The 27,218-nt window shown below is 47.5% G+C and overlaps 1 protein-coding gene across 1 annotated transcript in view; it reads left to right on the top strand.

The window, feature by feature from the left end:
* The window catches only part of PCIF1 (phosphorylated CTD interacting factor 1), a 199,871-nt gene that overhangs the window by 27,410 nt on the left and 145,243 nt on the right, over positions 1-27,218 (top strand). Inside the window, exons 4-6 of the mRNA XM_075349755.1 lie at positions 12,901-13,035; positions 13,119-13,222; positions 14,542-14,717. Coding sequence (XP_075205870.1) covers positions 12,901-13,035; positions 13,119-13,222; positions 14,542-14,717 — 415 coding nt within the window. The remainder of the gene's footprint in view (positions 1-12,900; positions 13,036-13,118; positions 13,223-14,541; positions 14,718-27,218) is intronic.

Raw genomic sequence — 27,218 nt, 5'->3', positions numbered from 1 at the left:
GCGTGAGCCGAGTGTCATGCGACTGGTTCGATCGTGCGATCAGACCACAGCTGCGGGGGGCGGGCCGGCGCTGAGGAGGTGCGGGCCAGCTTTGAGGAGAGGAGGGAGGGAGGAATTTATCTCCCTCTCTCCTCCGTATCCGGCTATTGCCATTCTTGCCCTGCACTCACGGAACACCGGTGTACTGCGAGTGCAGTGCGATTTTTCTCTTGCCCCATAGACTTCAAAGGGCGCGAGAGAAACCAGGATCGCATTACACCCGCAGCATGCTGCGATTGTTTTCTCGGTCTGATTAGGGCTGAGAAAATAATTGCTCTTGGGTGCTGGCACATAGGCTAATATTGGTCTGAGTGCGAGCCCCTAGTGATGTCCACTATGAATAAGCTGATCATTTGATGTCCCGTTACTGGGACCAGCAATCAATGGGTCCCTGCAGCACCATAACAGGGAAAATAAAAGGAAACCTGACAACGGGCTATACCCCTATTAACTACCTACAGCACTGCTTTTGATATATAACGCTGATTTTCCAGCAACCCCACTGTTAAGGGAAGGTTGCTAACATAATTGTAAAAATCAGTGTTTTATTCATGTGGTGCACATATTGTAATTAGTATGACTAGTTGGGCAGGCATGCACTTAGTGCTGAGCAGTACAGTCACCCGATATCCAACCTACAGAGGCATGGTTATAGTCTCTGAAGTGCTCCTCCGCCATCTCCCAACTACCCAAATTATACATAATCCCAATGGCCACTTTGACTTTGGGTCTGCACAGTGTTGTTTTGCCTATGTGCCACTACCCTGATGTCGCACTGTGGAGACCTAAAGTCTGACCGACTGACTGCTCCCCTCTGTTCTCACAGCAAACACACTGAGCTGCTGTGTATAGCACTGGGCCAGGAAGTAGTGGCACATAGGCAGTTCACTGTCTGCTGTGAGATCACAGGGGAAAGTGCTCAGACGATCAGACTTCAGGTTTATGAGATGTAACGCCAGGGCAGTGGCAGATAGGCAGAAGATCTCTGTGGTCCAGAAGTCACGGCAGCCACCAGGAACATGTGTGATTTAGGTAGCAGAGGAGCACTGCAGAGACTATAACCATGCATCTGTGGGCAAGATATCGCCTGGTTTTACTGCTCACCACTGACTGCACATCTGGCCACACTAATTAGAATATGCGGCAACACTAGATTTAAACTCTTAATGGATTTTACCATTATGCTGGCAGCTTTCCCTTAACATTGGGGTTGACTGGAATCTAATTTACATGCAGACTGTAGTGCAGTAATTAGTTATTATGGTAAATACTACTGTCAGGTTTCCTTAAAGCCATTCCTTTTCAATACAGTGAGATCTCTGTGTAATTCATGACAGGTCCACCAGAGGCAGATAGGTTTTTCATTTCCACTCTCATGGTTACTAATCTGGGGTTGTCCAACTTTGGGAATGTGTTTTTTGTTGTTTTTTTTTGTTTGTTTGCTTGCTTGTTCTTTTACTTACATGTTTGCATGTGGGGCTAAAATCATGGTTGCAATTGGATTTCATTAAAAGCTTTACATTGTTTCTATGCACATTTAAAGGGTTTTTTCCCACAAAGTACCGTATTTTTCGGTCTAGAAGATGCACCCTTTTTTTAGAGGAGGAAAAAATAGAAAAAAAAATTAAAGTAAAAAAAATGTGGTCATGACACTGTTATGGGGGGGTGGGTCTGATGCTGACGGTGTTAATATCCACAAATTCTGTACTCATATCCCCCATTCTGGGCCCCTTACAGGTAGATATGGCCCCCATTGTGGAATTTGTATGCTCCCCATCCTTATGTGTGTGATCCTCCAACCTGGTGTGTGTGTGTGTGTGTATATATATATATATATATATATATATATATATATATAATATATACAGGTGTACAGTAATGTCTTTATATACTAAATTTATTTATTGCCTTAATTTTACAGATGTGATGCTCACCTAACTTTGTTTGGTCCTTCCTCTGCACTAGAAGCAAAGTCTCCCATATCTGAAGAGGACCTGCTGTGATGTAATGAAGAGGCGGGGCACTGTGCTGTTCTGTGCTGCTCTGGCCCACCCCTCTTCATTACATCACTGCAGGTCCTCCTGTAACGGGAGACTTTGTTTCTAGTGCAGAGGCAGGAGCAAAGTGAAAGCAATGTGAGCCCTCAGCACAGAGACTGCGGCTGTGCTGTGATGGTATGCCGTGCTCTGGCCCGGACACTGCAGTGATCTGCACATCCTCCAGGCCAGACATGACTGCAGCGGCACCCTGCTCCTGCCTCCTAAACAGCGGACACAGTCTCCACAGCCTCTGCAGGAAGCCGGCGGCTAGAGCACCCACGTGTGTCCACTGTTTACATTAAACAGGTATTGATTTGCTGCTGCTCACACCCGCTTCTAGTCACTGACTGAAGAGAGAGGTGGGCGGGGAGCAGCTAATGAATATTCCTTTACTTTAAACAGCAGGTACACATGGTTTCTCCAGCCGCCAGCTTCCTGCAGCAGCGAACCTCCCTGCCTCTTGTGATCCCACTCCACAGCCGCTGCCTCCCACTCCACAGCCGTTCCCTCCCCACAGCTCCCTACCCCGCTTTGACATTCAGACCATAAGACGCACCCCACACTTTCATCCCAAATTTGGAGTAAAAAAAAGTGCGTCTTATGGTCCGAAAAATACGGTAAGTTGATTTTATCAGTAGATCTTGTAATAATAATAATTTCCACAATTGAATGTTTTTAAAGAGAACTTGTCACATGTAAAATGCTATTAACCTGCAGATATGGGTTTAATTTTAAGGGTTATTAGCATTTGAAACCTGACCAGTGCCTGCTGCTGGGAGGAAAAGAACTTTAAGGCCATGTGTACACACTGTTTTTTTAATGTTTTTTTTTTTTTATGCATTTTTTGGGTTTGGATTTCTCACAAATTTGCATACCTATCCTTATGCCAGCAAAGTCAAAGAGAATTCTGAAGTGCTGTGCACATATTGCATATTTTTTTTCCTTGCTGATGTGGTCAGAAAATAATCTGCAGCATATCAATTCTTGGGTCGTGTTTGTCTGCGTTTTTCAGCGCTTCCACCCATTGACTTCATTATGAAAAATGTATTGCAAAAACAAACTGCTTTTTTGGTGTGTTTTCTGTGAGAAGATGTAGATTTGGTGCAGATAAGCTCTGCACCAAATACTCAGCCTGCGCACATAGTCTTTTCCTCCCTGCAGTGTTACAGTCACTGGGGCGGCGTAGGTGCGGGTTCAGTCACCTCTGTCAATCACCCCCACACTGACTAACAGCTGGTTCTAATGCTGAGCCGCTGTCAGTCAGTGCAGGGGTGTGGTTACAGCCAGTGCTGTCAAAACACATGGCAGTGACTAAACCTGTGACACTGCTGGGAGAATTAAAGTTCTTTTCCTCCCAGCAGCGGGGTTCATGGTGCAGGCCCCAGGAAGGATTAGAACGCTATTAATCTGTAGATAACCCCATATCTGCAGGTTAACAGCGTTTTTACATGTGACAGATTCCCTTAAAAAAAAATCTTCCTGTGCTGAGATTATGTTATAAATATGGTCCTGTGTAATGGCCGTGTATGGCCGTAGTGGAACATGGTCCAATCATACCACAGCTCCTAGGCCAGGGAAGATGCAAAAGAGTATACAGATGGCTCAGCATCGGATCATAGCTGATTGTTATAGTGAGGTAAAGCATTTCCCTTGCCTGTGTTTTTTGTTTTTTTTTTCTTTTTTTTTTTTAGAGAAATAATAATTTGTGATCCCATGCTGTAATGTCTGTATACTTTTCTACTTCTTCCCCTGCCCAGGGGACTTGGTATGATCAGACCTTCTTCCGTGTGCGGTCCGAAACATTAGGCCATGTTCAGTATTTGGTCAGTATTTTAACTCCGTATTTGTAAACCAAATTCAGGAGTGGGTAAAAAAAAAAAGCTGAAGTGGTGCCAGTGTTTCTATTGTACGTCTTTACTGATTGATCCTGTCCTGTTTTTTGCTTATAAAGTACTAACCAAATACTGAACATGTGAACGTGGCCTTACATAGTACTTAGCAGAGTCACATAAACTACTCACAAAAAGTTAGGGATATTTGTTTTTTTGATGATATCTCCGGATGATCCTAAAATGCTTTTTATCCATTCCAGGTGAACATAATGTGACTTAATGTTTCCGTACTTTTTGCACAACTTGCTGTTCGCTAACCAGGAGCTTAATGGAAAAATTCACAAGTGTTTGATCCATAAATCACTCAATAAATATCGAGGTTCAATTAGAATTGGTATATAAAATCGTTTTGCTGTTCATATTTTGACATCATGAGACCAAGACGATACCTAACAATTATTCAACAGTACCATTACAAGGCTTCAAGCAAGATGATGATAGATGGAAGTGGCTACTGAGCTTAGAGTGTCAAAGAGTATCATCAGCAGGTTGCAACAGAGATACAGAGAGACTGGAAGAGTCACAGAAAGGCATAGAAGTGGACATCCTTTTACCACATCCCACACTGATGACCACTTCATTGTGAACAGTGCCCTTCAGAACAGGATAATGAAATGCCACCTAACACCAGGTACATTTAAGGCAGGTGAGAGGCACTCTAGTGTCAGACCATTCAAAATCATTTATATCAGCGTGGTCTATCTGTTAGATGACCAGCAAGGGGACCTGACCACACCACCAGGCACAGGCATCAGCCTCTTTCTAGATGAGGGACCAGTGGGCCTCTGCTGGTCACTGATAAAAGTTGATTCACTCTGAGGAGATATGGCAGCCAATAATGTTGGAGATGTCAAGTAGAGCACTATACATCAGCCACTATTTTTACCAGAAGAGCCATTGATGGTGTACAGTATGGGCAGGTGTGTCTAGCCAATATAGAACTGTCCTACACTTTGTGCATGGTACAGTGACCAGTCCCTACTACTTGAAGAACATCATTAATCCAGTCATTGTGGCTCTGCATGAACAACACAGGACTAATTTCATCTTCATGGATGAGAACGCTGCTGCTCAACGAGGTTGCATCATTACGGAACAGCTGTTGGACACTGGGGTACCTCAAATGGAGAGGTCTGCACTTTCTCCAGACCTGAATCCCATAGAAAACCTATGGGATCAGCTGAGTCGCCATGTGGAGTCTTGTAACGCTGTACCCCTGACCCTCAATGAGTAGAGGGCCGCTTTTCAAGAAGAGTGGGATGCCTCAGCAGATCATAACTCCACTTGTGAATAGCAGGAGACATTGTGGTCAAGCTGTACTTGATGCTCAAGACCATGTGACAAGTTATTTAGACATTGACATTTTGGGGGTGAGGTATACCACCACTGTTGTTGGTTTTTGTGTCAAATTGTTTGAGATGAGGAAATCACCATTGCATGCTTCTACATAAATGCCCAACTTTCATGATAAAATACCACTTTGGTGTGAACTTTTTACATTTTCCATAAATTTCACCCGAGATCCAAATATTGTAATCTATTCTATATAACTTTTTGTGAGTAGTGTATAAGATTGTCTCATCAAAGGAACATTTTTTTAAACAATCTAATTGTGGTGATGATGATTATTATTGTTGTTATTATTATTATTATTATTTATTCCTATTGATTAAAATGAACTTTGTTCATGGGAAAATCCCTTTAACTTTTAGGCCTTGTGCCCACTCTTTTGATGCAGTTTCTGGCCCAAATCTGCATGTCTCTTCATGCCAACAAAGTCAGTGAGAATTCTGAAGTGCTGTGCACACGTTGCTTATTTCTTACTTACAGATTTCGTGCAGAGAATAATCTGCAGCAGGTCAATTGTTGGTGCGCTTTTCCCTGCGTTTTTTAGCTCTTTCATCCATTGACTTCATTAAAACAAACGGACGGCAAAAACCCACAAAAACACATACGTTTTCTGGTGTGCTATTCTGCCAGAAGGTGCAGATTTCATGCAGAAAATTTCTGCACCAAATCTGCAGCATGTGCACATACACCTAGGCTTTCTTTTGTCAGCTGAGGAGCTTAGAAAAATACAGATTAATGAAAGATTACAGACTCTGTCAGGCCATTCTTAGTGGGCTGACTGACAGATTATCAGTTAACTCATTCTGCAACAGCCAGCTATATACAGTAAGATCGGGGCCACCCGGGGAACTACTGCGATCCTCGCATGACACTCGGCTCACGCTGGCAGCACAGCGCGAGCCAAGTGTCATGCGAGTGTCACTGCGACTGAGGTCTGATCATGTGATCAGACCTTAGCTGTGGGGGGGTGGGCCGGCACTGAGGAGGGGAGGGCGCCGACACTGAGGAGGGGCGGGCCGGTGCTGCGGAGGGGAGGGAGGGATTTATCTCCCTCTCCCCTCTTTAGCCGGCTATTGCGATTCTCGCTCTGCTCTCGCGGTACACCGGTGTACTGCGAGTGCAGTGCGATGGTGCGAGGGAAACCAAGATCGCATTACAATCGCTGCATGCTGCGATTGTTTTCTCAGTCTGATTAGGGCTGAGAAAATAATCGCTCATGGGAGCTGACACATAGGCTAATATTGGTCCGAGTGGAATGCGATGTTTTATCGCACTCCACTTGGTCCAATTTTCATGCCATGTGTCTTAAGCCTGCTTTACACAATTTCGCATACGATATTTTATGCGATTTGCAACGTCCCCATCGTATGTGCAGCACGTTCAATTTGTTGAACGTGCCGCACAAATGATTAACCCCCGTCACACGTACTTACCCGTCCATACGACCTCGATGTGGGCAGTGAACGTCCACTTCCTGGAGTGGGAGGGACATTCGGCGTCACATCGACGTCACGCGGCAGCCGGCCAATAGAAGCGGAGGGGCAGAGCTGAGTGGGACGTAAACATCTTCCCCACCTCTTTCCTTCCGCATTGTGGGCCGGGAGCCGCAGGACGTAGGTAAGATCTGTTCATCGTTCCCGGGGTGTCACACACTGCGATGTGTGCTACCCCAGGTACGATGAACAATCTGATAGGCAATTCTAGAGAAAGGTACGATGTGTATGCGATGAACGTTTTAACGTTCAATCACAATCGCACGTACCTGTCACACACTGCAATATACCTTACAACGCCGGATGTGCGTCACTTACGAAGTGACCCCGCCGACACATTGTAAGATACATTGCAGCGTGTAAAGCGGGCTTTAGGACTTACACAGAGGCTAAAACATTGAACTGATGCACAATTGTTAATGAAGCCCATCTGCAAAAATGTATTGTAAGCTCTAAAGGCTCTTAAAAAACATGTGCCCAAAGGTGGAAAACCCCGGGATAACCAGGACTTCATTTTTTTCTTTACTAAAGGGGTTTTCCACTACTCCAATATTAATGACCTAATATCCAGATTTTTGGGGAATGGGATAACACCCAGCATCCATCCGCTGCTAGCAGCTCTGCAGTGGTCTTGAGTACTGCAGGACAGCATTCTGTCATCTGATATTGCCGGTTGAGCTGTGGCTTTTTATCATTGGTTGGAGAGGACACCTTTCCGAAGATGCAGGAGCTGCTTAACTGCTGGTAAAGTAAATGCGTGTATGAGGCAGAGGAGCTACGGTAATTATTAGCAGCTGTCTCCCAGTGACTTATCAACTCAGGCAGATGGCTGATATGAAGTTGAGCCAAAGGTTTCCTATATTTCAGCACCTGAGTTTTGTGCCCTCCTTGCAGAATAACTAGAGCTGTTCGGACTGGCAAAAAAACGGGACCGGTGGATCATTAAAAAAAAAAAAAAAAACCCCGATCTGCTCCGGAATCTGGTGCCCATATAAGTCAATGGGGACCAGAATCCAGATATTAAAAATGTTGCTGTAAGGGATAGGGGGGTAAGAGCGCACGCTACCGGTAGTCTGTGTCATTGCAGCAAACTTCTTCCGGGTCACGCCTTTCCCTTCCGGAGATGACAATTCAATATTCACTGTTTTGCCCACCCACCGGCGCGTGTAATTGGTTGCAGTTAAACGCGCCCCCACCCTGAGTTGTAGCATGTCCGTTGACTGCAACCAATCACAGGCGCCAGGACGGCCAGTGGGTGGGGAAAGCAGTGCAAGTGTCTGCGGGTCAGTATGGTGAGCGTGCATGTTGTGAGGTAGCACGGTCGGCTGCGCAGCAGAAGACACGGGATCCAGGCATTAAGGTTCACAGCACACGGTTTTAATGTCCAAACAAAAGTCCATAACACAATACATGTGCCTCTCCAGCAGAAAACTCAGGGAGTTCTGTTCACTCCCTCACACCCGGCACACCTGCCCTCGTTCCTGATTCTATTTAACCCTTCCTTCAGCCTGTAGGGAAACAGCATTAACCCTAGAGTGGATTTACTTTCTATCATGGAGTGAGCACAACCGGGGCGAGACATACCGGCCGTCATAGATAACCCCGGTCACAGTCTCACAATGTAGACAGAAACACATGCACGCTCCTATCAGAAGAGTGTGCAGCTGTGCCAGTAATGCAATGTCAGGCTCGTACAAGTCTGGCATGACATCAGCCGGCACAACCTGCGCTCTCTGAGCATGAGCGTGCATGTACACAGAAACACATGCACGCTCCTGTCAGAAGTGTGCGGCTGTGCCGGTGATGCAATGTCAGACTCGTGCGAGTCCCTTGCAAGTGTGACTTTGGCCTACGAGAAAGTGCATGCGGCTTTTTTTTTTTTTTTTTATTCAAATAAATAATTAAAAAAAACAAAAAAAAGTGGGTCCCTCCTAATTTTCATCCCCAGCCAAGATAAATCCGGCTAGGGGCTTGCGTTCTCTATACTATTGCAGTCCGGATTCGCTCAGCCCTAATGACATCTTTACTCAGCTAGCTGCATGTAGTAGGTGTTTTTGGGCTTTAATCACAAGAATAAGTTTAGCCATATCCCACCCAACTCAGTCTGACTAGTTTACAAGGTAACAGGAGTAGGTGGTACATATACAAAGAGAATTGTTTTTTAACCAAACTTTAGAGTAACCCTTGAACCCCCTTTACATGTATGTGTGGCATCCGTTTTTTCACAGATATCACACATACACATTATAACCAATGCTGATCTTTACAGGTCTGTGTGTTCACACGGACCGTCTGCTGTGTGAACCACAAAAAGACATGTCTGTTTTTTTTGGCAGCACGGATGACAAAAGCCAATTCAACTGTATGTGTCAGTAAAAACACGTACAACACACAGTGGATAGAAATGGGCGTATTGTTCTTCTATGAGATCCGACTTTCTATCAAATGTCCGGTCTGAACTTCTGTTGTCTGTTCCCGATATGGAGAGCAGGATTCCATAATCGTTCGCTGCCCTTCTACGACCACATCTGGGTGCCCTCCTCCAGTAGGCGTATACACCCAAAATAATGCACCATAGAGCATACAGTGACTCCATCTTTACCATTACAGTAAATGGCCCTGTAGGCGCATACTTCTGAATCTTGTTTTGTGGGGGGGGGGTTTGGATGTAAGCCTCGATAGGACCACTGAACCTGGGGAAGAACACCGTGTGAAAGAGCTTGCGATTCTTTTGGGGCCATTATGTATACAAGGCTTGAAGTGATATAATGAATTTTCTCTGAAATAATGATATGCTTCACCTGTACTTGAAGCCTACAGTTACCTCATTCAGATGGCCATAATGTGGGTGCATTTTAGCATCCATAGTATGGACACAAATCTTGGTCATCTAGTAGGTGTATGGAAACGATCAGCTTCAAAGCAGAGATCCCTATGTTGATAGGAGTCAGAAAACCTGTGGTCAGGTGGGACCTGTGCACAGAAAAGCACATTGCAGCCCTGAAAGCATCATGTTGTAAGCACATTCTCATAAATAGCTGAGTATGGTATTGATAAAACTAGACCTCTAACATATGAGGTCAGCTGAACTACAAGAATGCTCTTTAAGTATTATATAAAGTGGACCTGTCAGCAGCTGCCCACCTCGTAGAGCCTGAGTCAGCTTTCCCTGTATGGCCATGTACACATGTCACCTACAGCAAATCAATAGGATTATCTTCAGGGTAAGTGCCCCTCTAAGGATTCCTCTTTATGCCAATAAATATGCCTAATAAGCATCTATACAGCTTGTCATAGAGGACCTGCCTCAAGTGAGAAATATACCAAGCGACAGGTGTCAATAAAAGAATAAATAAATATAACACAATGCAATTTGTGGTCTGAACCCTAAAATTCTCTGCGGATTTCTATACACAATAAAATAAATAATTTTGTTTTATGTAATTACAATTTGGTGCTTGTTACTGACTGATCTAGGTCACTACTATTCAGTTTCTTTATCTTTTTTGTACAAAAAAGGAATTCTCCTCTTGAGACAATCCTTACTAGTAAAGGTCCAGTCACACTAAGCAACTTACCAGCGATCCCAACAACGATAGGGATCGCTGGTAAGTTGCTAGGAGGTTGCTGGTGAGATGTCATACTGCGACGCTCCAGCGATCCCACCAGCAACCTGACCTGGCAGGGATCGCTGGAGCGTGGCTACACGAGTTGCTGGTGAGCTCACCAGCAACCAGTGACAAGCCCCCAGCGCCGCGTGGAAGATGCTGCGCTTGGTAACTAAGGTAAATATCGGGTAACCAACCCGATATTTACCTTGGTTACCAGCGCACGCAGCTACACGTGCAGAGAGCAGGGAGCAGCGCACACTGAGCGCTGGCTCCCTGCTCTCCTAGTTACAGCACACATCGGGTTAATTACCTGATGTGTGCTGCAGCTAAATGTGCACAGAGCAAGGAGCAGCGCACAATGCTTAGCGCTGGCTCCCTGCTCTCCTAGCTACAGCACACATCGGGTTAATTACCTGATGTGTGCTGCAGCTAAATGTGCACAGAGCAAGGAGCAGCGCACAATGCTTAGCGCTGGCTCCTTGCTCTCCTAGCTACAGCACACATCGGGTTAATTACCTGATGTGTGCTGCAGCTAAATGTGCACAGAGCAGGGAGCAGCGCACACTGCTTAGCGCTGGCTCCTTGCTCTCCTAGCTACAGCACACATCGGGTTAATTACCTGATGTGTGCTGCAGCTAAATGTGCACAGAGCAGGGAGCAGCGCACACTGCTTAGCGCTGGCTCCCTGCTCTCCTAGCTGCAGGACACATCGGGTTAATTAACCCGATGTGTCCTGCAGCTACATGTGCACAGAGCAGGAGCCGGCACTGACAGTGAGAGTGGAGGAGGCTGGTAACAAAGGTAAATATCGGGTAACCAAGGACAGGGCTTCTTGGTTACCCGATGTTTACATTGGTTACCAGCCTCCGCAGAAGCCGGCTCCTGCTGCCTGCACATTTAGTTGTTGCTGTCTCGCTGTCACACACAGCGATCTGTGCTTCACAGCGGGACAGCAACAACTAAAAAATGGCCCAGGACATTCAGCAACAACCAACGACCTCACAGCAGGGGCCAGGTTGTTGCTGGATGTCACACACAGCAACATCGCTAGCAACGTCACAAAAGTTGTTCGTTAGCAGCAATGTTGCTAGTGATGTTGCTTAGTGTGACGGGGCCTTTAGAAGATTCCCTTGACAATAAGCTTGTCCCCCTCCTATTCAGACCCCTAGCGTTCACTGTTGTTTGTGGTGGGGAAACGTGACCGTTTTCCTTTAGTGTCACTACAGTGTAAATGCATAGTGCCTGTTAAAGTCAGTGCAGGGCAGAGATCCTGCCAAAACCATCCAAATTGGATCAATGGAATCGATTTTCAGTTGTAGAAATGTGCACAATAATCTGCATTCTGAATTCTCATGCTGTTTTATGCCAAGCTGGCCTACATGGAGCTGAATATTTGCAGCAAATGGTTCTCTAAAGTGATATGTAATGGACTTTTAGTATAGAACTCACACCCAAAAAATCCACAGATCTGCCATGTCTGAACAAGGCCTTAGGGGTACTTTGCACACTGCGACATCGCTACTGCGATATCGTCGGGGTCAAATTGAAAGTGACGCACATCCGGCGCCAGTAACGACGTCGCAACGTGTAAAGCCTAGATGCGCCGATAAACTATCTCAAAAGCGTCGTAAATTGGTGATCTGTGTAGCGTCGATCATTTTCATTATGTCGCACCAATAGGAGATACGATGTTGTTCCTTGTTCCTGCGGCAGCACACATCGCTGTGTGTGAAGCCGCAGGAGCGAGGAACATCTCCTTACCTGCCTCCAGCGGCTATGCGGAAGGAAGGAGGTGGGCGGGATGTTTACGTTCCACTCATCTCCACCCCTCTGCTTCTATTGGCCGCCTACCGTGTGACGTCTCTGTGATGCCGCACAACACGCCCCCTTAGGAAGGAGGCGGGTCGCCGGCCAGAGCGACATCGCAGGGCAGGTAAGTGCATGTGAAGCTGCCGTAGCGATGATGTTCTCTACGGCAGCTATCACAAGATATCGCAGCTGCGACGGGGGCGGGGACTATCGTGCTTGGCATCGCAAGCATTGGCTAGCGATGTCGCAGCGTGCAAAGTACCCCTAAGTGTTTTTTTGTGTGCCTGATGCTCCATTTTATAACTTAGCAAGTTCTAGTTATGGCACGGGAGTTCAACACAATACATTGTCAGCTTGTAAGAACAGATTGTAAAGCTTTTATGGCTGGGAGTGTCAAGTGGGCAAGCCTATATATGTTATCTATACCACAGAGCGTCTGCTGTGTAAGGGTTAGTATTTCACGTATGTATGATTTTTGTAGTTTCTTTCTCTACATTGCTGGTGTTTAAAAACTCCCTTAGCATTTTTTATTAATATTCAAGAAGCATCCGGAGCCACTGGAATAGTTAAGTAAGCAGCCTGACTGCAGTGAAATGTACGTATTGAATTTTATACCTGCATGACTGAAGAATCTTCAGAAATCATTATGTTGTGTCTTTTCTGACAGTCGGATCCTCTCGGCCTTAATGCAGCACCGGTGCCTGCAGAAGGAGGAATGCCCACAACGCCCAAGGATACAAAACCCACCAAGAGGAGATTTTCTGAGGACCTGCCAGTTCCTGATGTCACAAAAAAGCTCAAAGTTAGTAATTTCTACATGTGGAATGATGTGAAACTGTTTCCTTTTGGGATGATTGAGACTGACCTTATCTTTTTCCTGTGTAGATGGAGACTACTCCTGTAACTACACCAACCGTGCCATGTTCGCCAGCTGTCCCAGGAGTATCTTTGGAAGAAAAACAATTTGCTAATCTTATAAAAGCTACAGAGTGAGTTACATTATTAGGAAATGATGTATAAGGAGAATAAAAGTTTATAAAATTGTAAGGAATTATTCATATGGATATTGTGAACACAGAAGCAGTAATAAATCTCTTCCCTGAGCCCCTGGCTGTACCAGACAGCTGGGGACGGGATTTACTCCTGCTAGAATACAAGATATTTAATGAGTTTGTCCACTACTTTAACATCGATAGCCTATCCTTAGACTAGGTCATCAATGTCTGATTGGCCATGGTCCAACACGCCTGCCGATCATCTGTTCCCAGTGGCGGGAGCAGGTGTATGGAAATGTTCAGTTACGGATCTGCTCCATCTTCTGACAGTGGCCGCGACCTGGTACTGCACATCTGCCTCACATTCAGATCAATAGGAGGCGGATGTGCAGTTATTGGCTGTGGCCACTATCGGAAGACATGGCAGCTCCGGGAACTGAGCATTTCCATCCACCTGGGAACGGCTGATCGGCAGGGGTGCCGGCTGATGAGACATTGATGACCTATCCTAAACATAGGTCATTACTGTTGAAGTAGTAGACATGCTCTTTAACGCCACTTTGTAAATGTTTAATATTTGTTTAAACCATTTTATGGAAAGAAGTGATGGTTAATTTCTAGTATTGAGCAAGCACTACCATGATCAGGTGCTTGGTACTTGTAATGAGCAGTTGGACGCTCGGATGAGCTCAACTTGTGTATAATGGATATCGATAGGTAACTCAAGCATTTTTCTGGGAGATCTTCCAGAGAAATGTTCCAAGTTCCTCTGTAACTTCCATTATAGTCGGTACAGGATAGAGCCCTTCTGAGCGTCCAACTGTTTTACGAGTACTGTGCGTGATAATACTCGCTTATCATTATTAGTTTGTAAAGAAAGCTTGAACTAATAAAAGAGGCTAATGCCTTTAGAGGGTTTGCACCAAGAGGTGAAAATATTTCCAATCCACAGGGTAGCAGATAACTTCCTGATCACTGTGGGTTTGACTACTGAGACCCCCAGCCAACCATGAGAATTGGCATCAGAAGACCATATTTAGAGTAGAGTGAAGGTCATTTTTATGCACCTCTGCTCCATTACTTTTCCATGGAAGTGCTGGAGATAGATCTCATATCATATATATCATGTTTCAATTTCTGCAGAGAACATGGCGTTATTCTCCTGCTTATATTACATTTTTAACTGGCAAGCAGTTCAGAGGTTTCTACTGTAGATGGGAATAGGGGGAGGCTCCTGCTGCAGCCAGTAGTTTTCTTGAAAATTAAGAAGCAGTAATAATCCCCCCCCTATTTTTCTTTTTTATGTGTTTTAGTGTTTATTGGGATTTGGACATACAGAGTAATATAACGATCAATCCGCCTCCAGCTTCACACCTTCTACCACCGCCATGTCAATCTCTACCTCCACATCCTGAAGTGGAGCTTCTGCGGTCACAACTGGTTCTTAAGCTGCGTCAGCATTATCGGGAGCTGTGTCAGCAGAGAGAGGGTATGTATACTGGAGAATATGCACCCTTTATATGTGTGATTATTGACCTGTTTCTTGTCTTTGACTTTTTTTTTTTAAGCAATTACTCACTTTTTTCCAAAAATGATTGTCCTTATGCTAGTGCATTTAATTGTCAAACATACACCTGCAGAAGAAGAGTTGGCTAAGGAGTACGCTTGCTGAAAGCTTGACACTGGTTTGTCTGTGTATGACAGCTCCCAGTGAAGCCTTGCCAATCACCTGGCAAATGTAATTTTCTTTTTCGCTCCTAATTGGGAGACCCAGACAGTGGGTGTATAGCTACTGCCTCTGGAGGCCGCACAAAGAACTACACTCAAAAGTGTAAGGCCCCTCCCCTTCTGGCTATACACCCTCCCGTAGGAGTACAGATTCCTCAGTTTTAGCTTTGTGCGCAAGGAGGTCAGACACGCACGCATAGCTCCATTGTTTTTAGTCAGCAGCAGCTGCTGACTATGTCGGATGGAAGAAAAGAGGGTCTATACAGACTCCCAGCATGCTCCCTTCTCACCCCACTTATGTCGGAGGTGTTTGTAAGGTTGAGGTACCCATTGCGGGTACGGCGGCAGGAGCCCACATGCTGATTCCTTCCCCATCCCTTTTTACAGGGCTCTGGGTGAAGTGGGATTTACCGGTCTCCAGGCACAGAGACCGTGCTCCATCTACAGCCCCTGGAGAAGATGCTGGATGGAGCGGAGTACATCAGGGACATGGCCCTGCTTCCTCAAGGTACTCTGTGTCCCCGTGTATCTGGCGCTCACACCGCAGCATGCTGGGTGTTGTAGTGCGCCGGGGGACATCAGCGCTGCGGCGCCTGTGCCATGGCCTCATTCAGCTTTGCTGAAGCAGGCACATTTATGGGAATAGGCCGTGCCGGCCGCTGGGACTGCGGCGCGGCTGGCACTTGTAGTGCGCCGGGGACTTCAGCGCGGCCTGCGCTTTTACGGCGGCCGCGCTGATAACTACAGTCCCCGGCTTTTGCGGCCTGCTTCCTTTCGTTCCCGCCCCCAGACCTGCCAGTCAGGAGAGGGGCGGGACGCTGCCCACGTCTAGAACTCGGTCGCGCCGGCCGCTCGAACAGCGGCGCGGCTGGCACTTGCGGTGCGCCGGGGACTTCAGCGCGGCCCGCGCTTTTACGGCGGCCGCGCTGATAACTCGAGTCCCCGGCTTTTGCGGCCTGCTTTCGTTCGTTCCCGCCCACAGACCTGCCAGTCAGGAGAGGGGCGGGACGCTGGCCAGTGCATCAGCGCTGAGGGCTGGAGTCGTTTTTACATACTCCAGCCCTCACAGTCAGCACAGAGGGGACACTGTTCCCGCACTTTTGTTTGGGAACTCCCACGGACCGCCCCTCTCCACAGAAGCCGGCAGCCATTCTTGCTGACACGCTGAGCTGCAGAGGGGAGCCGGGGAGACCCAGACAAGGCATTCTGCAGCCTCTTACCCGCTGTTCAGCGGGCGGTAAGCAGCCCTCAGGGCTCACCCCCTCCTGTGCTCGTAGTATTCTTAGTATTTTGTTGCTACAAATACTTGGTATTACATAGCGCTGGTCGCCCTTTGGCTATAGACTCTCTCACATGCAGAGAGCCAGCAGCATGTCGCCCGTAAAACGCAAGGGTGCCAAGGCACAGACATTGTATGCTTCCTGCACCGCATGTGGGACTTTTCTACCGGCAGGCTCCACGGACCCCCATTGTGTGCAGTGCTCGGCCCCTGCGGCGCTTGCACAGTCGGGACCTCTGCTGGACGTGTCCCAGGGTGTACCACCTGTGAATGCTGTCCAGGTGACAGGAACTGAGTTTGCAGCTTTTGCTGACAGAATGTCTCTCACTATGTCACAAATTCTTGACACATTGCGAGCTAGGCCTGTACTTCAGACCACGGACACTGTGCATGTATTGCCCCCTGGTCCCCCTCAGCTCCTAGCTCCGGGACGGGCATCTACACCTCAGGGTGAAGACTCTGACTCGGACGATGGCCCCGGGCAGCCTAAGCGGGCTCGTTATGACGGGCCTTCACATTCATCTCAATGGTCTGGATCCCAGCGGGATGAATCTATGGGTGATGAGGCGGACTTAACTGATCAGGATTCTGATCCTGGGACCGCTCTCAATCTAGATACACCAGATGGTGACGCAATAGTTAATGATCTTATATTTAACATCAATAAGATGTTGAATATTTCCCCACCAGCTCCTCCTGTAGAGGAGTCAGCTTCGCAGCACGAGAGAATCCATTTCAGATACCCTAAGCGTACATTAAGCACTTTTCTGGACCACGCTGACTTCAGAGACGCAATCCAGAAACCCCACGCTTATCCTGAAAGGCGTTTTCCTAAACGACTTAAAGATACACGCTACCCTTTTCCCTCTGAAGTGGTCAAGGGTTGGACCCAGTGTCCAAAAGTGGATCCTCCAATTTCCAGGCTTGCAGCCAGATCCTTGGTTGCTGTTGAAGATGGAGCGGCACTTAAAGATGCCACTGACAGGCAGATGGAGCTCTGGCTGAAATCCATCTATGAAGCGATTGGAGCGTCATTAGCGCCTTCTTTTGCGGCCGTATGGGCACTCCAAGCTATCACGGCCGGGCTTGCGCGAGTCGACTCAGTCACACGTGCATTTGCCCCGCAGGTAGCACCATTGACCTCGCAAATGGCGGCATTCGCGTCGTACGCGATTAATGCTGTTCTTGACGCTACAAGCCGCACGGCAGTGGCGTCAGCCAACTCAGTTGTTTTGCGTAGGGCTCTGTGGTTGAGACATTGGAAAGCAGATTCTCATTCCAAGAAGTGCTTAACCAATTTGCCTTTTTCTCGTGACCGATTGTTTGGAGAGCGTTTGGATGAAATCATCAAACACTCCAAGGGTAAGGACTCTTCCTTACCGCAACACAGACAAAACAAGCCCCAACAGAGGAGGGGTCAGTCTGGTTATCGGTCCTTTCGAGGACAGGGCAGGTCCCAATTCGCCTCGTCAAAAAAGACTCAAAAGGACCAGAGACGTTCAAATTCTTGGAGGTCTCAGTCACGCCCAAAAAGACCAGCCGGAGGAACCGTTGCCAAAACGACGTCCTCCTGACTTGCGGTCTCCGATGCCCACACCCGCGGTCGGTGGGAGGCTGTCCCACTTTGGCGACATTTGGCTAGCAAATGTCAAAGACCGTTGGGTGAGAGATATTCTATCTCACGGGTACAGGATAGAGTTCGGTTCTCGTCCGCCAACTCGTTTCTTCAGAACTTCTCCACCACCAGACCGAGCCGATGCTCTGTTGCAGGCGGTGGCCGCTCTAAAGGCGGAAGGAGTGGTGACCTCCGTCCCTCTTCAGGAACAGGGTCACGGTTTTTACTCCAATCTGTTTGTGGTCCCAAAAAAGGACGGATCGTATCGTCCCGTCCTGGATCTGAAGTTGCTCAACAGACACGTAAAAGTCAGGAGGTTCCGGATGGAATCCCTACGCTCCGTCATAGCCTCAATGTCTCAGGGAGATTTTCTAGCATCAATAGACATCAAAGATGCGTATCTCCACGTGCCGATTGCACCAGAGCATCAGCGTTTCCTACGTTTCGTCATACACGACGAGCACCTACAGTTCGTAGCGTTACCCTTCGGTCTGGCAACAGCCCCCCGGGTCTTCACCAAAGTCATGGCAGCAGTAGTAGCTGTTCTGCACTCGCAGGGTCACTCGGTCATCCCGTACCTAGACGACCTGCTTATAAAGGCATCCTCTCAAGAAGCATGCCAACACAGTCTGAAGGTGGCGCTAGACACTCTCCAGACTTTCGGGTGGATTATCAACTTTCCAAAGTCTCATCTAACCCCGACCCAATCTCTGACTTATCTTGGCATGGAGTTTCATACTCTATCAGCGATAGTGAGGCTTCCACTGGACAAGCAGTGCTCGCTACGGACTGGAGTGCAATCTCTCCTTCAGAGCCAGTCGCACTCACTGAGGCGCCTCATGCATTTCCTAGGAAAGATGGTAGCAGCAATGGAGGCAGTCCCGTTCGCGCAGTTTCATCTGCGCCCTCTCCAATGGGACATTCTGCGCCAATGGGATGGGAAATCGACGTCCCTCGACAGGAATGTCTCCCTCTCTCAGACTGCCAAGGACTCTCTACGTTGGTGGCTTCTCCCCAACTCATTGTCACAGGGAAAGTCGTTCCTTCCCCCGTCCTGGGCAGTGGTCACGACAGATGCGAGCCTATCAGGGTGGGGAGCGGTGTTTCTCCACCACAGGGCTCAGGGGACGTGGACTCAGGAAGAGTCCACCTTGCAGATCAATGTTCTGGAAATCAGAGCAATCTATCTTGCCCTGCGAGCCTTCCAACAATGGCTGGAAGGCAAGCAGATTCGGATTCAGTCGGACAATTCCACGGCGGTGGCGTACATCAACCACCAAGGGGGAACACGCAGTCGCCAAGCTTTTCAAGAAGTCCAGCGGATTTTGACGTGGGTGGAAAGCAGAGCGTCCACCATATCTGCAGTTCACATCCCAGGCGTGGAAAACTGGGAAGCAGACTTTCTCAGTCGCCAGGGCATGGACGCAGGAGAATGGTCCCTTCACCCGGACGTGTTTCAACAGATCTGTTGCCGCTGGGGGTCGCCGGACGTCGATCTGATGGCGTCACGGCACAACAACAAGGTCCCAGTTTTCATGGCACGGTCTCACGATCACCGAGCGCTGGCGGCAGACGCCTTGGTTCAGGATTGGTCGCAATTCCGACTCCCCTATGTGTTCCCACCTCTAGCATTGTTACCCAGAGTTCTCCGGAAAATCAAGTCCGACTGCCAGCGAGCCATACTCGTCGCTCCAAATTGGCCAAGAAGGTCGTGGTACCCGGATCTGTGGCATCTCACGGTAGGCCAACCGTGGGCACTACCAGACCGTCCAGATCTGCTGTCTCAAGGGCCGTTTTTCCATCTGAATTCTGCGGCCCTGAACCTGACTGTGTGGCCATTGAGTCCTGGATCCTAGCGGCCTCAGGTTTATCTCAGGGAGTTGTTGCCACAATGAGACAGGCTAGAAAACCATCCTCAGCTAAGATCTATCACAGGACGTGGAAGATATTCTTAGCGTGGTGCTTGGCTCAAGGGTTTTCTCCCTGGCCATTTGCATTGCCAATTTTTCTTTCCTTCCTGCAGTCTGGGTTGGAAAAAGGTTTGTCCCTTAGCTCGCTCAAGGGTCAAGTCTCCGCGTTATCCGTATTCTTTCAGAAGCGCTTGGCACAGCTTTCTAAAGTACGCACGTTTCTCCAAGGAGTTTGTCATATCGTTCCTCCTTACAGACGGCCATTGGAACCCTGGGATCTGAACAAGGTTCTCCTTGCTCTTCAAAAGCCGCCTTTCGAGCCTTTGAAAGAGGTTCCCCTTTCTCGGCTTTCACAAAAGGTAGTTTTTCTTGTAGCGGTCACGTCTCTTCGAAGAGTGTCCGAGCTGGCGGCGTTATCTTGCAAATCTCCCTTTCTGGTATTTCACCAAGACAAGGTAGTACTGCGTCCAATTCCAGAGTTTTCTCCCAAGGTGGTTTCTTCCTTTCATCTCAATCAGGATATCACTTTGCCATCTTTGTGTCCGCATCCAGTTCACCAATTTGAAAAGGGTTTACATCTGTTGGACCTGGTGAGAGCACTCAGGATTTACATTTCTCGCACGGCGCCTCTACGCCGTTCGGATGCGCTCTTTGTCCTAGTCGCTGGTCAGCATAAGGGATCGCAAGCTTCCAAATCCACCCTGGCGCGGTGGATCAAGGAACCAATTCTTCACACATACCGTTCTGCTGGGCTTCAGATTCCATCTGGACTGAAGGCCCATTCTACCAGAGCCGTTGGTGCGTCCTGGGCGTTGAGGCATCAGGCTACGGCTCAGCAAGTGTGCCAGGCGGCTACCTGGTCGAGTCTGCACACGTTTACCAAACACTATCAAGTGCATACCTACGCTTCGGCAGACGCCAGCCTAGGTAGACAGGTCCTTCAGGCGGCGGTGGCCCACCTGTAGGAAGAGGCTGTATGACAGCCCGTTCATGTGGTATCTTTTTACCCACCCAGGGACTGCTTTTGGACGTCCCACTGTCTGGGTCTCCCAATTAGGAGCGAAAAAGAAGAAGGGAATTTTGTTTACTTACCGTAAATTCCTTTTCTTCTAGCTCCAATTGGGAGACCCAGCACCCGCCCTATCTGTTTTTAGGGTTTCGTTTTTTCGGGTGCACATGTTGTTCACGTTGTTTCTTAAGTTCTCCGATCTAGTTATCGGATTGAATTTGTTTTTGAAACTGTTATTGGCTTTCCTCCTTCTTGCTTTGGTACTAAAACTGAGGAATCTGTACTCCTACGGGAGGGTGTATAGCCAGAAGGGGAGGGGCCTTACACTTTTGAGTGTAGTTCTTTGTGCGGCCTCCAGAGGCAGTAGCTATACACCCACTGTCTGGGTCTCCCAATTGGAGCTAGAAGAAAAGGAATTTACGGTAAGTAAACAAAATTCCCTTCTTTTTGGACTTATACTGTGCAAGTCTAGAGTAGTGCATGGAGAGGGCTCACACAACAAAGACCTGCTTCTAACAGCTGTGGATGGACCAGATCAATAGCAATCACAGCTTTTAGATGCCTGGGAGAGGAAGGGGGCTCCTCTGTCACCCAATTGGGACCCCTGCGACGTGATCATGGGAGTTCTATGGTTGCCTTTACAGCAGGAGGTCAAATAATGACCTCCTGATCTTATGTTGTCCTATTAGACCATGGCAATAGCAACGTTTAACAGTTGTTCTGACAGTACAGTACAGTGTACATTGCAATGCATTACACCAATGATCAGAGTATTTAAAGTTAAAGTCCTATAGAGAGATTAAGTAAAAAAATAAAACAAAATTCTAAAAAAAAAAAAACCCCCACAAAATATAACAAAAAGAAAACAATACTGTGTTTCCCCAAAAATAAGACCTAACCCGCAAATAAGCCCTAGCATGATTTTACTGGATTTTTGTTGTATGCTTAAAATATATGCGCTACTCCAAAAATAAGCCCTACTTACAGTGAGGGCCCCCCACTCTCTTAGTGAGCCCAGCTGTTGTATTCCAATGTTAAAGGGAACCTGTCATCAGAAATTTTGCACTAAACCTAAACGTTTCCCCCTCTGCAGCTCCTGGGCTGCATTCTAGCAAGGTTCCTGTTGTTTATGTGCCCCCTTTCTGACCAAAATATAGACTTTATGAAGTGGTACCTTTTTGTATTCAGATCTTGATAATGGTACACGGGGGCAGGCTCTCTGGTGTCCATTAGTCTGCCTCCCTGTCAATTTAGGCCGTCCCCCATCGCGCAATTTCAAAGAGGTGACGTGAGGTAAGCTGGCCAGCGCTTGCGCAGAACGGTGGAGGCGGCGGTGAAAGCGCGACCACAAGATTATGGGCGGGTACTTGCTGATGAAAGTCACAGCGCCGCCCATAATCTCGCGCATGCGCAACACGTCACCAGTGGTCACACTGTGCACATTGCACAGTCCCGCGAGAGTGGCACGGCGCATGCGCGAGATTATGGGCGGCGCTGTGATTTTCATCAGCAAGTACCCGCCCATAATCTCGTGCTCGCGCTTTCACCGGCTCCTCCACCGCCGCCTCCACCGTTCTGTGCAAGAGCTGGCCAGCTTACCTCACGTCACCTCTTTGAAATTGCGCGATGGGGTACGGCCTAAAGTGACAGGGAGGCAGACTAACGGACACCAGAGAAACCGCCCCCATGTACCATTATCAAGATCTAAATACAAAAAGGTACCACTTTATAAAGTCTTTATTTAGGTCAGAAAGGGGGCACATAAACAACAGGAACCTTGCTAGAATGCAGCCCAGGAGCTGCAAAGGGGGGAATCTTTTAGGTTTAGTGCAAAATTTCTGCTGACAGGTTCCCTTTAAGATTGTTTAAATACCTTTGATGATTCACAGTCATGTGACATGATGTAATCAAAGGTCTCTTAAAGGGAACCTGTCACCAATTTTTTGCCCTATAAGCGCGGCCACCACCACTGGGCTCTTATATACAGCATTCTAACATGCTGGGTATAACATAAAGAAACACTTTATAATACTCACCTAGAAGGTCGCTCCGGTGCACAACAGTCGGATGGGTGGCGCCGTTCTCCAGGACCGACGCCTCCCCTTTCGCCCATCTTGGTCTTCCTTATTCTGAAGCCGCGGTGCATGACGCGTCTACGTCATACACACGCGCCGGCATTGAGGTCCTGCGCAGGCGCACTACAATACTTTGATCTGCCCTAAGCAGGGCAGAACAAAGTGCGCCTGCGCAGAACCTCAATGCCAGCGCGGGAGGATGCATGCATATGAAATGAGCGGGCCCACATGGTAAGGTAGGCGCTGCTACAGCCTGCTCGTGCCGCCGATGACCCGCTCCACTGCAGCACCTTCATTTTCCGCAGCCATGCCCTACATTCAGACTATAAGACGCACCCCCCACTTTCCCCCAACATTTGGGGGGAGCGAGTGCGTCTTATAGTCCGAAAAATACGGTATATTTGAATAAATGTTGATTTTCTTTTTTATTTATTTATTTTTTTGTTCCAAGAATAAATGTGGATGATTGTTCATGGAAAAAAAGACATCCGCTGAAAATAAGTCTTAGTCTATGTTTGCACCAAAAAATAATATAAGGCCCTGTCTTATATTTGGGAAAATATGGTATTTCCCAGGGGAATATAAATATTCATGCAGTAACAAAACAAAAGACAAAATATACATATTTGGTATCACCGCGTCCGTAACTAATTGATCTATAAATCTGTCACACTAGTTAACCCCTTCAGTGAACACTGTAAAAAAAATTAATTAATTAAAACGTGGCAAAATTATGCTTTTACAGCAAACCACTAGAAAAAAATGGAATAAAACTCAATCAAAAAGTCAAATGTAAATAAATATGGTATTACTGAGAAAAACCAAATTCCTATTTTATGTTTATTTTGCCTACCAAAAATCGGAATAAAAAGCAATAAAAAAATTCTGTTTGCCGAATAAGAATATAAAAAAATACCATGCTAGGTGGGCTTCATTGAACTCAACTTTCTAATTGAAAAAGAATATTCCGTGTTTGTAATAAACCTTATTTTTTTTTTGTTAGCCACAGTATATTATCAACCATTGTGCATATATTCCAAATCTTTTAATGTTAGTGATTTTTCTTTGTCGCTCTATTGGGAGACCCAGACAATTGGCTGGGTCTCCCAATTAGAGCTAGAAGAAAAGGAATTTACGGTAAGTAAACAAAATTCCCTTCTTTTTTTTTTTTTTTTTTTTTACTCAGATGATCTTCTTTTATTCTCATCCCTACCCCTTCTCTCCAAGTCCCCCCCCCCCCATTTTTCCCCTTTTTCCTTCTCCCCTTCCTTTCCTCATCTTTACTTCCTTGCTTTCTAGACCTTCCCTTTCTCCTTTTAGATAATTGGTGATTTGTGAATTGTCATATTTAGAACTTAAAAAGGGTAATAATACTATTGCTGGGTGTTTTTTTTTTTTGTTTTTTTTTTTATTTTCGCATGTTCCCAGACCCCCCCCCCCTCCACCTTTTTCCAGTTATTGTTTAAAATCCCTCAATAAAAAAACCTTTGAAAAAATAAATCTTGTGTGCCCAAAATTGGTACTGATAAAAATGTCAACTCATCCCGTAAAAAAACAAGCTCTCACATGACAATGTTGGCAGTAAAATGAAAAAAATTATAGCTCTCAAAATATGGTGATGCAAAAACGTTTTTAAAGCGTTATCTTAGTGTGTGATAGTAGCCAAACATAAAAACTCAATATAAACCTGGTATCACTGTAATTTCACCGACCTGAATAATAAAACCATTTTATCACTTATACCGCATGGTGAATGGTAAAAAAAAATGAATTCTTAATCTGCTGTTGGTTTGTTTTATTCTGCCTCCAAAAGATCGCAGTAACGCTCGGCTCATATTTATCCTGCACTCTACGCTGAGTGATTACATCCGGGTTCACATGTAAATCTCTGAAATATAGGATTCAGACAATGCCCTCTATGCAGTATTTAGTATAATGAGGAAGAGGGATCCACTTTGGACTGTGTCTGGCCTCTGATCCGGTGATGTTTGTCTTTTTTAGCGTTCATAAAGGCCTGATCAACCAGTTTTGTGCACCTCTAAAAAGATAGACACTGCTGAACAGAGGTCAGAGTCAAAACTATATTTGCATCATTATAGTGAACGAATCCCTTGAGGGGTTTAATCTGAATCACTTTATTGGGAGATTTAGATGTTAACTCAGAAGTAAGTGATGAACGTCGAGTACAGGATCAATGTGATCCAAAATGCCATGTAAAATTTTCCCAATAAAAGCTTCAACTCGAAAAAAACACAAAATAAAGTCTCCACTCAAGTCTGTTATCTGTCAGTGGAAATATAGGGGATTTAAATTTCTTTGTCGCTCCATTGGGAGACCCAGACAATTGGGTGTATAGCTTCTGCCTCCGGAGGCCACACAAAGTATTACACTTTAAAAAGTGTAACCCCTCCCCTCTGCCTATGCACCCTCCCGTGCATCACGGGCTCCTCAGTTTTGTGCTTTGTGTTGAAGGAGGCACACATTCACTCAAGCTCCACTTTTTAGTCAGCAGCAGCTGCTGATTATATCGGATGGAAGAAAAGAGGGCCCCAGGGCCCCCGGCATGCTCCCTTCTCACCCCACTAAGTCGGCGGTGCTGTTAAGGTTGAGGTACCCATTGCGGGTACAGAGGCTGGAGCCACATGCCGTTTTCCTTCCCCATCCCTTAGAGGCTCTGGGAGAAGTGGGATCCTAACCGGTCATCCAGGCACTGGGACCGGGCTCCCTCCGCAGCCCCTGTGGGAATCTGCCGGACAGGAGACTTAATATCATCAGGGACAGGCCCTGCATCCAAAAGGTACTCTGTGTCCCCTTGGGGACGGTGTATGGAGCGCTCGTGTCACTGACACTGCAGCGGCTGCTGTATTTTTAGGACGGCCGGGACTACCGCGCCGACCGTGCCTGTTTGTCGGCCGCGGTATTAAATTTAGTCCCCGGCTTCTGCGGCCTAGTACCATAACTCCCGCCCCCGGGCCTGCCAGTCAGGGGTAAGGGCGGGACGGTCGACCTGACGTCGACAGTGAGGGCTGGAGCATACTTTGGTGTCCTGCTCCCCCCTCACTGATCACTGTGGGGCACCAGATTCCTGCACTTTATTAGTCGCCGCCCACGGCCCCCTCCTCCCCTGAGAGCTCCGGCAGCCATTTTTACAATCATTCTGCCGGTGGAGGATTTCAGGAAGAGCTCTGCAGCTCTGGGAGGCCCAAGGCAGGGAATCTGGTGGACACACAACCGCTTTGGGCGGTCGGTAAGCCACACCGGTCACCGGTGCTGGTCCCCCCAGGGTGCCGAAGTGTATATATTTATATATATATCTGTATACATTTTCTCTGTTCGGCCGCATTGTTTTTGCTTTTGGCTATATACCCTCAGTGATCACTCTCAGAGGAGACAACAGCATGTCGTCCGCAAAGAGCAAGGGTGCCAAGACACAGGGTTATTTTGCAACCTGTACTTCCTGTGCGGCTATGTTACCTGCAGGTTCCACCTACCCGCACTGTGAGCAATGCCCGGCCCCTGTTGCACTCGCTCAGCCGGAGCCTCGGGCACTGGTGGGGCCCTCGGCTCAGGTAGAACCCCCGGCCTCCACTGTCCAGGTGGCAGGGACAGAGTTTGCAGCTTTGGCTGAGAAACTCTGAGTCGCTGTCACAATCCATGGCTCAGTCTATGGACAGATGGTCTGCTAAGATACTAGAAGCTTTGCAGTCCAGATCGGTCCTTACACAGGCCTCGGGCACTGTGAGTTCATCGCCCCCAGGCCCCTCTCGGTCTGCGCAGCAGCGTGCTCCTGGGGTGACACCTGAGTCTCACGGGGAGGACTCCGACACGGACCGCAGTCCCAGACCGGCTAAGCGGGCTCGCTGGGAACCTTCCCCGACTTCATCACGCTGTTCGGGGTCTCAGCTTGAGGACTCTCTGGAGGATGAAGCGGAGGTCGCAGCTCAGGGCTCTGACCCTGACGTTGCTCTCAATCTTGATACACCGGAAGGGGACGCCATAGTAAATGATCTTATAGCGTCCATCAACCAGGTGCTAGATCTTTCTCCCCCACCTCCACCTATAGAGGAGTCTGCTTCGCAGCAGGAGAAACACCAGTTTAGGTTTCCTAAACGTACACGGAGTGCGTTCTTCGATCACTCTAACTTCAGAGATGCTGTCCAGAAGCACAGAGCATTTCCGGACAAGCGCTTTTCTAAGCGTCTTAATGACACACGCTACCCTTTTCCTGCTGACGTAGTTAAGGGTTGGGCTCAATGTCCCAAGGTGGATCCTCCAGTCTCTAGACTGGCGGCTAGATCCGTAGTATCAGTGGCAGATGGTTCATCGCTCAAGGATGCCACTGACAGGCAGATAGAACTCCTGATGAAATCCATC

The sequence above is a fragment of the Anomaloglossus baeobatrachus genome, chromosome 5 (assembly GCF_048569485.1).
Source record: "Anomaloglossus baeobatrachus isolate aAnoBae1 chromosome 5, aAnoBae1.hap1, whole genome shotgun sequence".
NCBI lineage: Eukaryota > Metazoa > Chordata > Amphibia > Anura > Aromobatidae > Anomaloglossus > Anomaloglossus baeobatrachus.
The sequence above is the reverse complement of the archived record's forward strand: the minus strand, read 5'-3'. Positions and strand labels throughout refer to the sequence as shown.